Consider the following 17,177-nt stretch of genomic DNA (forward strand, 5'->3'; position numbering starts at 1 on the left):
TGCATTAGAGTTACCAGCCTCAGAAATGCAGCCCAAATAAATGCTTCAGAGTTCAAGTAACAGACACATCTCAACATGAACTGTCAAGAGGAGACTGCGTGAATCAGGCTTTCATGGTCGAATTGCTGCAAATAAACCACTACTAAAGAACACCAATAAGAAGAAGAGACTTGCTTGGGCCAAGAAACACGAGCAATGGACATTAGACTGGTGGAAATATGTCCTTTGGTCGGATGAGTCAAAATTTGAGAATTTTGGTTCCAACCGCCGTGTCTTTGTGAGATGCAGAGAAGGTGAACGGATGATCTCCGCATGTGTGGTTCCCACTGTGAAGCATGGAGGAGGTGGTGTGATGGTGTGGGGGTGCTTATTGAGTGAGACATATGTTATTATCAGAACCAGCGATTTATTTGCAGCCTATTCTTTTTCAAATAAGAGTGAATAACAATAGAACTTGATCAACATTTTTACATGTTTAGTTGACCTCTTCTATCTCTACAAGTTGCCAAAAAATGCATAACATTTGATGGTATTGTCAAAATATTATTTTAACAGGGTGGAAAGCAATAACAGGGTGGAACCAGTGGAGGCTCCTCAGAGGAGGAAGGGGAGGACCATCCTCCTCAGTGAATTTCATAAAAAACGTCAATTGTAAAACATTTAAAAAGTTGTCCTTCTTAGATAAAACTATACTGAATATATTCACGTCACCAAACAATTGATTAAAACACACTATTTTGCAAAGAAGGTCTACAGTAACCTCAACAGCACTCTGTAGAGTAGCACAATGATGTAACCGGAGGACAGCTGAGTAGGTGAACGGATGATCTCTGCATTTGTGGTTCCCACTGTGAAGCATGGAGATGGTTTGGGATGAGTCGGACCGCAGAGTGAAGGAAAAGCAGCCAACAATTGCTCAGCATATGTGGGAACTCCTTCAAAACTGTTGGAAAAGCATTCCAGGGGAAGCTGGTTGAGAGAATGCCAAGAGTGTGCAAAGCTGTCATCAAGGCAAAGGGTTGAAACTTTGAAGAATCTCAAATATTTACATTTACATTTTAGTCATTTAGCAGACGCTCTTATCCAGAGCGACTTACAGTAGTGAGTGCATACATTTCATAAATGTTTTCTCTGTACTGGTCCCCCGTGGGAATCGAACCCACAACCCTGGCATTGCAAACACCATGCTCTACCAACTGAGCCACAAATATATTTAGATTTGTTTAACACTTTTTTGGTTGCTACATCGTTCCATATGTGTTATTTCATAATTTTGATGTCTTCACTACTATTCTACAATGTTGAACATAGTAAAAATAAAGAAAAGCCCTTGAATGAGTGGGTGTGTCCAAACTTTTGACTGGTACTGTAAGAATGACATAGGGTGAGATAAGAGTGTCATAGCACATTATGTTCATTTTAAGCCTTTATTAAATTGCTATCATCCCATCTCTCTGATGCCAATACTATTCTTCTGCATATAGAGGGAGCAGGTGAATCTGTTGGCGCAGCGTGAGCGACAGTGCCACCTGGAGGCTGAGAGCCTGCGCCACAAGCAGGAAGAGCTGGAGCAGCAGCTGTTGGAGTACCAACAGAACCTAGAGAGGCTGAGGGAGGGTCAGAGGAGCATGGAGAGGGACAGGGACAGGGTGGAAGCCGAGCACAGGCTGCTCCAGAGCTGGAGACACAACCGCCAGAGCTCCCTGCCTATTATGATATCGCTGGACCTGGACCAGGTGGGTGGTAACCTTCCCAAGGCAAATTGGTGCAGATAAGCCTGGAAGAACAATGACTCAAATCTGGCCTATGTGGGAGTACATTTTTGAATAATAATAATATCTGAACCTGCAAGTCGTGTCTCTGAATCAGAAAACATGTGTGTGTCACAGTAAAAGCATTTTAAATTTGAGATGCTAAACAGTAGTTAGCTAACTTAATGAAGATGCCTTGCTGGCTATACATCCAAATCTGTGCGGTCAATGTGTGTAAATTTTGTGGGGGAAAACAAATGATCCTAATAAAAATGACAAAATGGACTCAAACAGCTGAAATCTCCTTATTGCATCAGACGTGATGTTCGGGGGAAGGTTTGGAGGGAGGTGGTTGATTATGGCCCGATAATACCAGGACAGACTTCTAGCGACCAAACTACCAGTCACCCGTCATTTTCAATGGGGGCAGGAAACACAAGGATACATTCAGTGACTTAGCAGTCGGCGACTCTGAGCTTTTTGACAACATGACCATCCGATAACCAATCAGAGGAGGGAGGGTCTCCCTAGCTAGTTTTTGAAACCATGCTTTTGACACCTTGATGTTCTGCATGCTGTTTGGATATATACACCCACAAAGGAAGAGCTTGAAGATTCATTACTAATTTGTAGCTTCTGGTATAATCAATGGCTATGGATCAGGACTTTTTCTATTGGACTGGGACATTCTTTCTTTGGGTTAACAAAGGTCAGGATTGACACGTTGATTCACCAGACCTTCCGAGCATTGGGTGGAAGTGTCTGGTGAACAAGATTAGGTGGGCGGGGAAGGTACAAGGAGGGAAAGGGGGGGTGGGGGTTGAGACAGAGAAGGAGTGAGTGAATAAGTGTGACAGAGAGAAAAATGGGAAATATGAACTAATGTGTAAGGTTGGTAGGATTGTGTGTGTCTGTGTTTGTGAGTGTGCCCTGCTGAGATTTACAACTACCTTCTTCTCCCCACCCTCTCCCCCTCCTCTCCCCTCAGGTGTCCAACCACAGTCGGTCAGGCAGCCTGGACGGCAACGAGGATGCTCTTCTCCATTCCCTCCAACAAAATCGTCTCCACCACAACCAGCACCAGAGCCTCCACTCTGGCCTGAGAAAGAGCCAGGATAGCCCCAATCACAGCCCCATCCATAGCCCCAACCTGAGCCTCAGGCCCAGCCTCTATAACAGCCTCAACACTCTGCTCAGCCAGGCCCACAGTAAACCATCCACAGAATCACTGACACACCAACACTATGCTCACCACCAGCACAGCCACCTCCAGTCAGGAAGCTCCCCAAACAACCCCTTTAGGAGCAGGTTCATTACAGGACATGAGGGGCCCAACAACAACAGTGAGTATGATGCTGTCATAGACAGCAGATCTGTGTGGACTCAGAGGATTTTAAGCCAGGGGTTCTCAAAGTGGGGTCTGCGGGTACTGCGGACAGATTTTTTAATTTATTGTTATAATTTATTTTATGAACATTACTAACAACAACATATTAAATTAATTCTGGTCAAGGGACACGTGGAATATATTTAAAGAATGTTATACAATGTAATATTATTAATCTATAATTGATATTCTTAAACCTGGGCAACAAGGGCCTGGGAGGCTCACAGGGATATTGGTGTACCCACAGTACTCCACCAATTATGTATCCCCCCCAGTAAAATTTTTAAAAAAAACATAAATGCACTGTAATTTAAGCTTTAAAAGTTTTCTCTCTGCCTCATGGCGAAATGTGTAGAATTGCAGGATATTAGCTTTAAAACTGCAACAACAAAAAATATCTCTGTCCCATGAAAAAATGGGTAGAATTGCAAGAAATGTGCTTGAATTCTTTTCTCTCACATGTCAAGAGACGGGCCTAAAATGTTCCTTCCGGGGCCCGAGACTTAGTTCATCGGGCCGTGCACTGCCAAAGTCATAGTAGAACTCCTTGTTTGCTATTTTTATCTCACTCGAGTTGTGTTCTGATTATGTCCCTGATTAATTTTCTATCACAAAAAGGAGTCCACCGACAGAAAAGGTTTGAGAACCCCTAGTTTAAGCAATGTGGTAACAGTTACCCCACCTTGTTCTGTGATATGCTAGGTGTAATGACATATTTCTTACAAATATTTTGTCCTTTCTGATCCACCCAAATGCATATGGGGAGGGGGAAGAGGTTGATGGAGGTGCAAGGGGTTGATTTGGGATCAGCCGATAATGTTCCTTGTTTTCTTCTGTTAGATTTCAGCCCTCCTCGGGACAGGCTGACCCTGGGGTTGTTGGGTTCATTGGGGTCAGGGGTCACAGGCCTGGGTCTGTACGAGGAGAACTTCCCCGCCTCAGCATCCCCCACTCCTCTCCTCACCCCACAGGCCTACGTCTCTTTGAATGGAAAGAACAGGGAGGATGGGGGAGAGGAGAACATTGTGTACCTCTGAGGAATGACAAGACTGATGGGCAAGAGTGATGGGAGAGAAGTGCCAACTGCCTTATGTACATCTATCAATGTACCCCCGATCTGCCTTTGTGTGTGTGTGCGTGTAAATGTTTTTTACAAAAAAATGGGAATGCAGGGCTGTAACTAGGGTTTGAGTTTTAGTGAGGACCGGAAGCGACTAAACAAAAAATAATTACATTTTTAGCTGTATTGTACTGTATTGTTTGCATTTTAATGTAGGCCTTTAGGGAAGATATGCCATTTGAATGTTTATACTGAAACATTTAAGTTCATAGCTTGTTTAATAAGATTAGTACAGATTTTCTCAGGGGACCCCACTTTGGGCCTTGACCCCAACTTTAGGAACCACTGTACTAACCTCCCGCTCTGCTTGCTCCCTCTCTTATCTGCTTCCGCCTTGCAGCCTGCCTTAGCCTCACATCACTGTCTGTATCAGTAGCTTACTCTATAAAGCAAAGTTATAACTTTATTTTTTTTTCTCCTGCTGAGGTAGGCTCCGTTTAACATTAGCTTCTTACTTCATCCTTCCAGCTGGCTGAGGAAAACTAGCCAGAGCCCTTCAACTTACTGCAATAAATCTCCACCAGCAGATGGCCACCTGACTGACATATCTATAAGCGACTATTTACCAGTTGTGCACTCATTCTCTGAGAATCGTTTTTTGTTTGGGGGATGTCTGTAGACACGGCTGGAGTGCGGGACAGTTAAATTGACTTTAGTCCGGCATCTCGCAAACACTGTCAACATTCCGGAGCGCTAGTTTCCTATTGAGCCGATTGCAAGCTGGGGTAGTATAATTTGATGTCGCTCTCGGCATGTGCCGCGAACGGGCAGAGTTAACCGTTTGAGAGAGTGGAGAATGTGCTGCTAAAAAGGAAAATCCAGGCGTACATAATGGAAAACCACTGTTCATGATTCCACTCATTCACAAAGTGGCAGGCGTGATTGGAACTCAGTCAGATCAATGATATAAGCATTCTGAGCTTTGATCAACGCTGGGAGTAATATTTAGATGTTGACCCTTAATAGATCTTTATACACTGAGTATACCTGTAATAATGGAGCTGTGAGTCGGGAAGCAGGTGCAGTTGAAACATTTAATAAAACAGCAAAACATTTCCATATGGCTACACTCCAGTACACACGAATAATACCAACTGGTGAGTGAACATAGGAGAGTGACTTAAAGGGGAGGAAATTATGAATGAAGTCCAGGTGTGAATCATAAATGATTAACAGGTGCGCGTAATGATGAGTGCCAGGTGTGCGTAAATGATGAGTCCCAGGACCGGTGGTTAGTATTCCAACGACGTCATGCACCAGAGGGGAGGAGCAGATGTGACAGTACCCCCCCCCCCCCCCCCCCCGATGTGCGGCTCAAGCTGCAGGATGACGCCGACCAGAAGGAGGACCCCGAGGAATCGGGGGGGGGGTCCGAGCGGCAAAAGTGGAAATCACAGATGATGTTGGGGTCCAGAATGTCCACCACTCCTCTGGGCCATACCCCTCCCAGTCCACCAGATACTGGGGGACAGTATCAGCTAGGGGACCACAGGCCTGAGAAGGGAGACATGAAGAGGGGGAGATATGATAGTGACTGGGTAGTTGTAACCTGTACATCACCTTGTTGGCCCTCCGGAGAACCTTGAACGGCTCCACAAACCGGGGGCTCAGTTTCTTGCCTCCCACCTTGAAGTGGGAGGTTCCTGGTAGAGAGCCAGATACTTTCTCCAGGATGGTACACAAGGGTCTCACTGCATTGGCGGTCTGCCTGTTCCTTCTGACGGTGGACAGTGCGCCGGGGTCTCACGTGCGCATTGCTCCACGTACCGGAACTACTCATCTACCACAGGAGCCGCGGTCTGGCCCACGGGGCCAGGGCCGGCTGGAAACCCAAACACACTGGAAGGGGGTCAACCCAGTGGAGGAGTGACATAGGGTGTTCTGGGCGTACTCGGCCCAGGGAAGGAATCGTGCCCACTCACCCTGGTCCTAACAGTGGCTCCTCAGGAACCTCCCCAGCTCCTGATTCATCCTCTCCACCTGCCCGTTGGACTGAGGCCGATCCCCAGAAGTGAGGCTAACCGTGACCCGTGATTCTCCAAGAAGGCCCTCCATTCTCGTGATGTGAATTGGGTGCTACTGTCAGAGACGATGTCCTCAGGAAGGCCATAATGTCAGAAGACCTGCTGGAAGAGTGCCTCAGCGACCTGGAGAGCAGTGGGGAGACCAGGAAGAGGGCTTAATCAATAGGACTTGGAAAATATATCCACTACCACTAGAATGGTGGTGAAACCATCAGAAGGGGGACGATTGGTTACAAAGTCAATGGATAGATGTGACTAAGGTCACTGAGGCACGTGAAGCAGCTGGAGCTTACCTGCTGGAGTATTCCGGGGGACTTGGTTTGAGCACATATGGAACAGGAGTTGACATACCGAGTGACATCCTGCATCAAGGTGGGCCACCAATACTTCTCAGCGATGGAGGGATGGTGCGAGAAATACCTGGATGTCCAGCGACGATAGCTGTGTGTGCCCAGGTCAGCAGCTGATCCCTTATCCCTGTGGGAATGTAGATGCGCTCGGGAGGACAATTTCTTGGTGGAGGCTCCCCCTCTAGAGCCTGGGGGATGTCTACATCCCAAACCACTGGGCCTATGACTCGGATGGGATTGTGGGTGCCCTCTGGACAGGAACCTCTACCAAATCGTTGATACGGGACAGGGCATCGGCCTTGATGTTCTTAGAACCTGGGCAATAGGTCAGCGTGAAGTCGAACCTGATGAAGAAAAGTGCCCACCTGGCTTGTTGTGGATTCAGTCTCCTCGCTGTCCGTATTTACTCTAGGTTCCGATGGTCGGTGAGGATGACAAATGTTTCCTTGGAGCCCTCCAGCCAGTGTCTCCACTCCTCTAATGCCAACTTCACCGCCTGGAGCTCCCTATCACTGACGTCGTAATTCCTCTCTGCGTAGGAACGTTTCTTGGTGAAAAAAAGCACAAGGATACCATTTTACCCTGTCTGACAAAACTGCCCCACGCCCATCTCAGATGCATCTACCTCAACCACAAAAGGTAGCGTGGGATCTGGGTGTTTTAGCAAGGGGGTGGAGGTGAAACGCCCCTTGAAGAGACAAAAGGCCTCATCGGCTGCTGGAGACAACACCAACCTACAAGACCCACCCTTGAGGAGGGAGGTGAGAGGGGTGGCAACGGTGCTGAAGTTCCTGATGAAGCGGCGGTAGAAGTTGGCAAACCCCAAAAACCATTGTAACCCCTTGATGGTGGTTGGGACTGGCCATGACCTTACCGCATCTACCTTTTTGTCCTCCATCTTCACTCCCTGCAGGCTGAGTTGGTAACCCAAGAAGGATACAGCCTTCTGATGGATTTGGCACTTCTCCTCCTTGCCAAACAGGTGATTGGCCAAGAGGTGTTCCAGGACTGCTCGAACGTGGGTGATGTGATCCTCCAGGTTGGTCGAGAACATCAGGATGCCATCGATGCATACAATCACCTGACGTCCGAGCACGTCCCTGAACACCTCGTTGACGAATGCCTGGAACACTGACGGAGCATTGACTAAGCCAAAGGGCATAACCAAGTACTCGTAGTGACCAAACATCATGCTAAACGCCATCTTCCACTCATCCCCCTCCCGGATGCGGATGAGATTGTAGGCACTCCACAGGTCCAGTTTGGTGAAGAACTGGACCCAGCGGAGCTGCTCAATGGCTGACGGGCACCAACGGGAGAATGTACCGATACTTTGTGGTGATGTCATTGAGTCATGGGTACATGGGCGTAATCCCCCCTCTTTCTTGGCTACGAAGAAGAAACCAGCTGGAGACGTGGATGTGCGCAGGAGACGTGGATGTGCGGATGAAACCCTGTTGAATGTAATCCTCCATGGCCTGGGTCTCAGCCACAGACAGAGGGTAGTTATGTCTGCGTGGAGGTATAGCACCCGGAAAACAGGTCGATGGCACAGGGGCGATGAGGAGGGAGACTGGTAACGCAGGTTTTGGAGAATACCTCCTTTAGGTCCTGGTATTCCTCCGGGATGTTGGGCTGAAGGGCAACCACAGGACTCTCAACCCACGTGGAACCAGAGGGGACAAGGAAGCAGGTCTTCCGGCATTCAGGTGACCAGTCTGTGATTCTCATCCTCAACCATGAGATGGTAGGGTCATGGCAGATGGAGCCAAGGGAGGCTGAGGATGATTGTGAACTGGTGATGAAGGGGATGTTCTCCTGGTGATTGGACTCCACGGTGAGGGTGAGTGGTTGAATGATGTGTGTGATGGTTCCAGATCCTAGTGGCTGACAGTCAAGACCTTGAACCAGAAAAGGAGAGGAGAGAGGGTAGATGGTAATGTTGAGGGAAGAGGCAAGGGTCTGATCCATAAAGTTCCCCGCAGTGCCGGAATCCACTAAAGTTGTAGACAGTGAATGAGGGACAGTCAGCCAGAGTGATGACACCAAAAAGAGTCTAGCAGGAAGAGTTGAATCTGGAATACTCACTCCTGGTCTAGGGGATAGAACATCACGTGACTGTCGCTCTGCTTTAGTGGACCCTGGATTCTGAAGTACCGGACACCGCTGGAGCTTGTACCCTCCTTGCCCACAGTACAGACATAGCCCCAACTGTATCCGTCTGCGTCATTCTGCCGCGGAAAGGCATGTGACCCCTACCTCCATGGGTTCAGGCACTGATCCCGAGTACTCGCCGAAAGAGGGAGAGAAACAATGAGAATGCCGACGATCCCGGAGATGGTTATCCAGACGGATGGCCATCGCAATGAGTGCGTCCAGGGTGAGGACAGGCCAGTTCCGTCTGGACTTCCTCATGCAGACCTTGTCTAAATAGTGTGCGAAGCGCTGGCTCATTCCATCCACTGGAAGCTGCTACTGTCCGGAAGGTGAGCGCATACTCAGCAGCCGTCTGATTCCCTTGCTGAAGCAGACGCTCACCTCCTTCTCTGCCCTCCACGGGATGGAGCCATGAACCCCTCATAAGAATCTAGCTCCTCCTCTGGCTCTGGAGTATCCTCCGCTGCTGGGCTGCAACGTATCTCGGGGGTGTTCGAGATGCTGCAGACTGGGGAGATCCTCTTCCATGGTCGTCCCCAGTTGAGCCAGCTGGTCATGGTGTTGCCGTAGAAGGTACCCTTGTTCATCGACCGTCTGAGAGATAGCCAATTTTCCTGCTGCTTCCATAGTTGGAGTTGGTATTCTGTAATAATGGAGCTGTGAGTCGAGAAGCAGGCAAAACGTTTAATAAAACAACAAAACCAGGAACAAGACAATTCCATGGGCTACACGCCGGTACAAAACATAATACCAACTGGTGAGTGAACATAAGAGAGTGACATATAAAGGGGAGGAAATTATGAAGGTAATGAAGTCCAGGTGTGAATCATAATGATTAACAGGTGTGCGTAATGATGAGTGCCAGGTGTGCATAATGATGAATCCCAGGACCGATGGTTAGTATTCCGGCGACATCATACGCCAGAGGGGAGGAGCAGGAGAAGATGTGACAATACCAAACATTAGGAACACCTTTCTAATATTGAGTTGCACCCCCTCTTTTGCCCTCAGAACCGCCTCAATTTCTTAGGGGCATGGACTCTACAAGGTGTCGAAAGCGTTCGACAGGGATGCTGACCCATGTTGACTCCAATGCTTTCAGTTGTGACAAGTTGGCTGGATGTCCTTTGGGGGTTGGACCATTCTTAATACATATGGAAAACTGTTGAAAAACCCAGCAGCGTTGCAGTTATTGACACACTCAAACTGGTACGCCTGGCACCTACTATCCATATTCACCCTCTGAATGGCATACACACAATCCATGTTTAAATTGTGGCAAGGCTTAAAAATCCTTCTTTAACCTACCTACCTCCTCTTCATCTACATTAATTGAAGTGGACTTAACAAGCAACATCAATAAGGGATCATAGCTTTCACCTGGATTCACCTTTTCATTCTATGTCATGGAAAGAGCAGGTGTTCTTATTGCTTTATATACTTTTTCATTTTTTGGTCCTCATATTTAGTTACTGTCATGACTGAAAGTATGATCTTTAAGAAAAATACAGGTGTATATTGCCAAGTTTTGAGTTCCTGTATGTAATCAGAAATAAGAAAGCATTTTGATTTGCGGAAATATGTGCCTGTTCGTACACACTCTTAGAAGTAAAGCTGCCTGGAAGAACCTTTTTGACCGGAGCCTTTCCAGTTCAAAGAGGTTGTTTGAGGAACCTCTCTTCGAGGAACCCCTGTGTAAAGGTTGAAACCGGAACCTTTTTGTGATGGGAGGGGTTCAATTCTGAATCAATTTAATAATATATGATAGGGCCTCCCGAGTGGCGCAGCGGTCTAAGGCACTGCATCGCAGTGCTAGAGGCGTCACAACAGCCCCGAGTTCGATCACGGGCTATATCCCAATCGGCCGTGATCAGGAGTTCCATAGGGCGGCCCAGCGTCGTCCGGGTTAAGGGAAGGTTTGGCTGGGGGGCTTTACTTGGCTCATCGCGCTCTTGCGACTCCTTGTGGCAGGCCGGGCACCTGCAGGCTGACCTCGGTCATCAGGTGAACGGTGTTTCGTTGGTGTGGCTGGCTTCCGGGTTAAGTGGGCGGGTGTTTAGAAGCGCGGTTTGGCGGTTCATGTTTCGGAGAATGCATGACTTGACCTTCGCCACCTGAGCCCGTTGGGGAGTGGCAGCAATGAGACAAGATTGAAATTGGGGAGAAAAAGGGAGTAAAATATATATATATATACACTGCTCCAAAAAATAAAGGGAACACTTAAACAACAGAATGTAACTCCAAGTCAATCACACTTCTGTGAAATCAAACTGTCCACTTAGGAAGCAACACTGATTGACAATAAATTTCACATGCTGTTGTGCAAATGGAATAGACAACAGGTGGAAATTATAGGCAATTAGCAAGACACCCCCAATAAAGGAGTGGTTCTGCAGGTGGGGACCACAGACCACTTCTCAGTTCCTATGCTTCCTGGCTGATGTTTTGGTCACTTTTGAATACTGGCAGTGCTTTCACTCTAGTGGTAGCATGAGACGGAGTCTACAACCCACACAAGTGGCTCAGGTAGTGCAGCTCATCCAGGATGGCACATCAATGCGAGCTGTGGCAAGAAGGTTTGCTGTGTCTGTCAGCGTAGTGTCCAGAGCATGGAGGTGCTACCAGGAGACAGGCCAGTACATCAGGAGATGTGGAGGAGGCCGTAGGAGGGCAACAACCCAGCAGCAGGACCGCTACCTCCGCCTTTGTGCAAGGAGGAGCAGGAGAAGCACTGCCAGAGCCCTGCAAAATGACCTCCAGCAGGCCACAAATGTGCATGTGTCTGCTCAAACGGTCAGAAACAGACTCCATGAGGGTGGTATGAGGGCCCGACGTCCACAGGTGGGGGTTGTGCTTACAGCCCAACACCGTGCAGGACGTTTGGCATTTGCCAGAGAACACCAAGATTGGCAAATTCGCCACTGGCGCCCTGTGCTCTTCACAGATGAAAGCAGGTTTACACTGAGCACGTGACAGACGTGACAGAGTCTGGAGACGCCGTGGAGAACGTTCTGCTGCCTGCAACATCCTCCAGCATGACCGGTTTGGCGGTGGGTCAGTCATGGTGTGGGGTGGCATTTCTTTGGGGAGCCGCACAGCCCTCCATGTGCTCGCCAGAGGTAGCCTGACTGCCATTAGGTACCGAGATGAGATCCTCAGACCCCTTGTGAGACCATATGCTGGTGCGGTTGGCCCTGGGTTCCTCCTAATGCAAGACAATGCTAGACCTCATGTGGCTGGAGTGTGTCAGCAGTTCCTGCAAGAGGAAGGCATTGATGCTATGGACTGTCCCGCCCGTTCCCCAGACCTGAATCCAATTGAGCACATCTGGGACATCATGTCTCGCTCCATCCACCAACGCCACGTTGCACCACAGACTGTCCAGGAGTTGGCGGATGCTTTAGTCCAGGTCTGGGAGGAGATCCCTCAGGAGACCATCCGTCACCTCATCAGGAGCATGCCCAGGCATTGTAGGGAGGTCATACAGGCACGTGGAGGCCACACACACTACTGAGCCTCATTTTGACTTGTTTTAAGGACATTACATCAAAGTTGGATCAGACTGTAGTGTGGTTTTCCACTTTAATTTTGAGTGTGACTCCAAATCCAGACCTCCATGGGTTGATAAATTGGATTTCCATTGATTATTTTTGTGTGATTCTGTTGTCAGCACACATGTAAAGAAAAAAGTATTTAATAAGATTATTTCTTTCATTCAGATCTAGAATGTGTTGTTTATGTGTTCCCTTTATTTTTTTGAGCAGTATATATATATATATATATATATATATATATATATATATATATATATATTGTAGAGGTGACAGCCTATTTGAAGTTTGGAGGCGTGGTTTCAGATAGTTCTTTTTAGGCACCCATGAGATTAAATGTCATTCCTGTTCATCATGTTAAGTTTGTACACTTCAAATTTAAAATTTCCTTCAATATTTATGCATGTTTCATATTCTAATATAATATTAATAAGAATTACATAATAAAAATATAAACATAGCTGATTACATATAGTAACATTTTGTAACTATTCCAATTTTGTGAATTGCATAGGCTCTCGAGGAACTCCTAAATCTCTGTAAGCCTCATTGAAGCTACAAAACTGTCAGTGTTCAACTTTAACATGTGATGACAATAGATCAGAACAGATGAACAGGAATGACATTTAAAAAATATATCAATCTTATCACCACACCCTTACTAAGCCACGCCTCCACTACATGGTTCTTCCAGGAACCTGTTGTTACATTGCAACGTTAAAGGTTCCTCCAAGGATCTTTCAAATATCCAAAGGTGCAAATATGAACCATTGACTAGCAATCATTCCTTGAGGAACTCCAGGTGTTCCTTGAGGATCTCCGGGGTTACTCGAGTCGCCATTAATTCTAGGATTGCAGTATGTGTTTTATTTAAGAAACCCTCTCTTTAGTGGATACTCAAACCAATTTGCCTTTGTGCCCAAAAGCTCCTTAAAACTATAGATATTTTAATTTGGTGCGCTTTGTGTTATTGTGCTTACCTTGTCAAAACTAGTTGCACTTTTATGATGGTCTTAATTTCCCTCGTTGAAATACAGGGATGCAGGGCACTCCCATAAGAGGTTAGGACACACTCTCTTAAGCGTTAAAGGTGTAGTTTGTTCAAAAACTATATTTTTGTATTTTGTTCACTAATCAGCTGTTAAAAAAGTCAGCAGTTAAGTTTCAAGATAAAGCACTTTCAGTGCACAGCAAAAAAATTTAATAAAAAAATTCACTGACGACATGCACATTTTGGGGGCAGTTTTTGGGATCTTTTTTAGTTTTTATCTACTAGGGGCATTGGGAAGATGTTTGGAGGTGGGGGGTGCTGCGATTTTTTTGTTGTTGTTGCATGCGCTATAGATGGCTATATCGGTCCACTAATACAGGACTAGTAAAGGCCACGTGCACTACTTTTGTGGAAATGTTTATTAATATTTTTATTTTTATCCAGACTTTTTAGAGGGTGCTGCAGCACCCATACTCTACTATGTGCCAAATGTCCATTGTCAAGATGTAATTTGTTTAATATAGCTTGCTTATTACTCTAAAGAGAAAATACAGATTACATGTATGTTGGTTTATTTTTAGTTGGTTTGTTTGTTATTTATTGTGATGTATTCATGCACTGTCAGAGGGGTTGGGTTAAATGCGGAAGACACATTGTATAATGTTATGTTTTTGTTGATGTTGTGTAATATGGATGTTTTCCCCCTTAAGTTGTAATATCTGTATAATTGAAAGAAACCTGTGCTTTGTGCCATATTAACTATATACTATAAAATGCATAACCAGCAACTGTATAGCATTTTTATTTTGTGTGAATAGTTCAGTTTTACATAGGCTCTACCTCATGGTAACTAGCCATGTTGTCTTCTTCCCATTCGTGCCAGGATACTATCAATATAATAGCTTATGCAATTACTCAGTAATAATACATTTTCAACATCAAGACATCCTACCCAGATCATTTACTGACCTTAGATCAGTTTCCAGGGGCAACTTCATGCTACTCACACCATCAACAGGCTGCCGTTGGACAGATTTGGTCCCGAAGTCTGCTTTACCACAGTGCCCTCTAGTGTCCCCCCAGCTCCTACTCAAACAACCACATTATTGCTCAATACTGAGCCCGTCGGCTGACAATGACAATGTCAATATCATAACTACTTCTGACTCACTCCTGGACGTCAACTCAGTCAGTCAGCGTGGAATGTGAATGAACACCAGTCTGCAGGAACAGAGGCTACAAGAACCTTCAGCAACATTAGACCTGTACTTTTACTAGTATCATTAATTTGAACAGCACAATTTGCTCTGAGAGGTTAGAGGATGTACTGCGGTATATCCTGGTTTATTCATGTGCTTCTGTTCCTTTTAACTTCCTCTGTATATCTAAATGGATCCTGCTTGGAATCAGGTAAGACCTTTCTTGTATGAAGTCAAAGGTCAACTCAAAGTTGTATAGTATTGTAAGTGTACATAGCAATTAACAGTCAGATGAAATGTATGATCTACACAGAAACAGATGGGATTGTTAAATTGAGAGCATGCCCATAAGTGAGCTAGCTATATGTTGTTTTAGCAGGCAGTAAACCTCCTCGGCCAATCATCTCTGAGCTGCGGGCTAATGTTGCTACACAGAGCCTTGTGGTGAAGTGGCTGGTCAATCACACTGGTTTAGCAAGGGAAAGCGGTGATACTTATGAAATACAGGTTGGACGCACTGACAACCTCACTATCGTTCACAACGTGAGTAACAGTTCAGGCCATTTGTCCAATTGATTGATTATGTATGTGTTTGTTTCCTAGCAGAACCATTGTCTTGTATTACTGTATACAGTGCATTCAGAAAGTATTTAGAACCCTTGACTTTTTCCACATATTGTTACATTTCAGTCTTATTCTAAAATGGATTACATTGTTTTTCTCCCTCATCAATCTACACACAATTCCTCATAATGACAAAGCAAAAACAGGTTTTTAGATGGTTTTGCAAATGTATAAAAATAAAAAAAATGAAATATTACATTTACATAAGTATTCAGACCATTTACTCAGTACATTGTTAAAGCGACCTTTGGCAGTGATTACAACCTCGATTCTTCTTGGGTGTGACACTACAAACTTGGAACACCTGTATTTGGGGAGTTTCTCCCATTCCTCTCTGCAGATCCCCTCAAGCTCTGTCAGGTTAGATGGGGAGCGTCACTGCACAGCTATTTACAAGTCTCTCCAGAGATGTTCTATCGGGTTCAAGTCTGGGCTCTGGCTGGGTCGCTCAAGGATATTGGAAGGTGAATCTTCGCCCCAGTCTGAGGTCCTGAGCGCTCTGGAGCAGATTTTCATCAAGGATCTCTCTGTACTTTGCTCCGTTCATCTTTCCCGTCGATCCTGACTAGTCTCCCAGTCTCTGTCGCTGAAAAACCTCCCCACAGAATGATGCTGCCAGCACCATGCTTCACCGTGATGCTTGGCATTCAGGCCAAAGAGTTCCATTTTGGTTTCATCAGACGAAAGACTCTTGTTTCTCATGTTCTGAGTCCTTTAGGTGCCTTTTGGCAAACACTTGGTAGTTACAGTCTTGTCTCATCGCTGCAACTCCCGTACAGACTAGGGAGAAGCGAAGGTCGAGAGCCATGCGTCCTCCAAAACACAACTCAACCAAGCCGCATTGCTTCTTGAAACAATGTCAGATTTAACCCGGAAGCCAGCTACACCAATGTGTAGGAGGAAACACCTGTCGACCGTGTCAGTGGGCATGCGCCCGGCCCGCCACAGAAGTCACGAGAGCAAGATGGGACAAGGACATCCCTGCCGGCAAAACCATCCCCTAACCCGGACGACGCTGGGCCAATTGTGCGCCGCCCCATGGGTCTCCCGGTCGCCACCGGCTGTGACAGAGCCTGGACTCGAACCAGGATCTCTAGTGGCACAGCTAGCACTGCGATGCAGTGCCTTAGACCACTGCGCCACTCGGGAATCCCATTTTTTGGTAACTTCCCCAGATCTGTGCCTCGACACAATACTGTCTCGGTGCTCTACTGACAATTCCTTCGAGCTCATGGCTTGGTTTTTGCTCTGACATGGGACCTTATATAGATAGCTGTGTGCTTTTCCAAATCATGTCCAATCAATTGAATTTACCACAGGTGGACTCCAATCAAGTTGTTGAAACATCTCAAGGATGGTCAATGGAAACAGGATGCACCTGTTCTCAATTTCGAGTCTCATAGCAAAGAGTCTGAATACTTATGTAAATATTTGCAAACATTTCTAAAAACCTGTTTTATTGTGTGTAGACTGATGAGGAAAATGTAATCCATTTTAGAATAAGGCTGTAACATAACGAAATGTGGAAAAGGGGAAGGGGTCTGATTATTTTCCGAATGCACTGTATGTACACAGGAAAGGACTTGACAGCAAGACAATAAACAAAGACATGACAGTAGGACAATAAACATGACAACAAGACAGTTAAAATCAGTACTACCAGTCAGATTTGGCTGTTCTGTGTTTTCATGATGTGTTTCATTTCTGATTTCCATCATATAGAGTAAAGTGAGTAGCTGTCCTTTGGGTAGTGACTCCATGTTAACATGGACCTGGGTGTCTACTCTGCCTTTACAATGTGCTGACCATTCAATCAGAATACGACATTTCTGCAGCCATGCAGACCCAAGTGACTGGAGCCAATGGAAGACAAATTATGGTGAGAAATGTAGTTGTTCATGTCTGTTAGAAAAGGCTATGCTTCTAACACTTGTCATGTTATCAGATCTGTGTGCGTTGCCATTTTTAAGAAAGAAGACCTCTTCCTTTTCCTCTTCTCTTTTTAACTATCATCTCATCAAAG

General features: G+C 46.0%; 2 protein-coding genes across 5 annotated transcripts in view; both read left to right on the plus strand.

Annotated features, from left to right (window-relative positions):
- Positions 1 to 5,315, plus strand: part of LOC115167633 (rho guanine nucleotide exchange factor 28) — an 85,388-nt gene extending 80,073 nt beyond the window's left edge. Inside the window, exons 27-29 of the mRNA XM_029722233.1 lie at positions 1,485 to 1,736; positions 2,740 to 3,094; positions 3,979 to 5,315. Coding sequence (XP_029578093.1) covers positions 1,485 to 1,736; positions 2,740 to 3,094; positions 3,979 to 4,175 — 804 coding nt within the window. The 3' untranslated portion in view covers positions 4,176 to 5,315. The remainder of the gene's footprint in view (positions 1 to 1,484; positions 1,737 to 2,739; positions 3,095 to 3,978) is intronic.
- Positions 5,316 to 14,200: 8,885 nt separating this feature from the next.
- The window catches only part of osmr (oncostatin M receptor), a 29,223-nt gene continuing 26,246 nt past the window's right edge, over positions 14,201 to 17,177 (plus strand). Inside the window, exons 1-3 of one of the 4 annotated variants that reach the window (XR_003870519.1) lie at positions 14,201 to 14,741; positions 14,907 to 15,073; positions 16,877 to 17,033. Coding sequence is in view for 3 of the 4 variants with exons in the window: in XM_029722238.1 (XP_029578098.1) it covers positions 14,654 to 14,741; positions 14,907 to 15,073; positions 16,877 to 17,033 (412 nt within the window). In the remaining variant the exon portion in view is untranslated. The remainder of the gene's footprint in view (positions 14,742 to 14,906; positions 15,074 to 16,876; positions 17,034 to 17,177) is intronic. The other 3 variants (XM_029722238.1, XM_029722236.1, XM_029722237.1) reach the window with 3 other exon arrangements.

The sequence above is a fragment of the Salmo trutta genome, chromosome 29 (genome assembly GCF_901001165.1).
Source record: "Salmo trutta chromosome 29, fSalTru1.1, whole genome shotgun sequence".
Lineage (NCBI taxonomy): Eukaryota > Metazoa > Chordata > Actinopteri > Salmoniformes > Salmonidae > Salmo > Salmo trutta.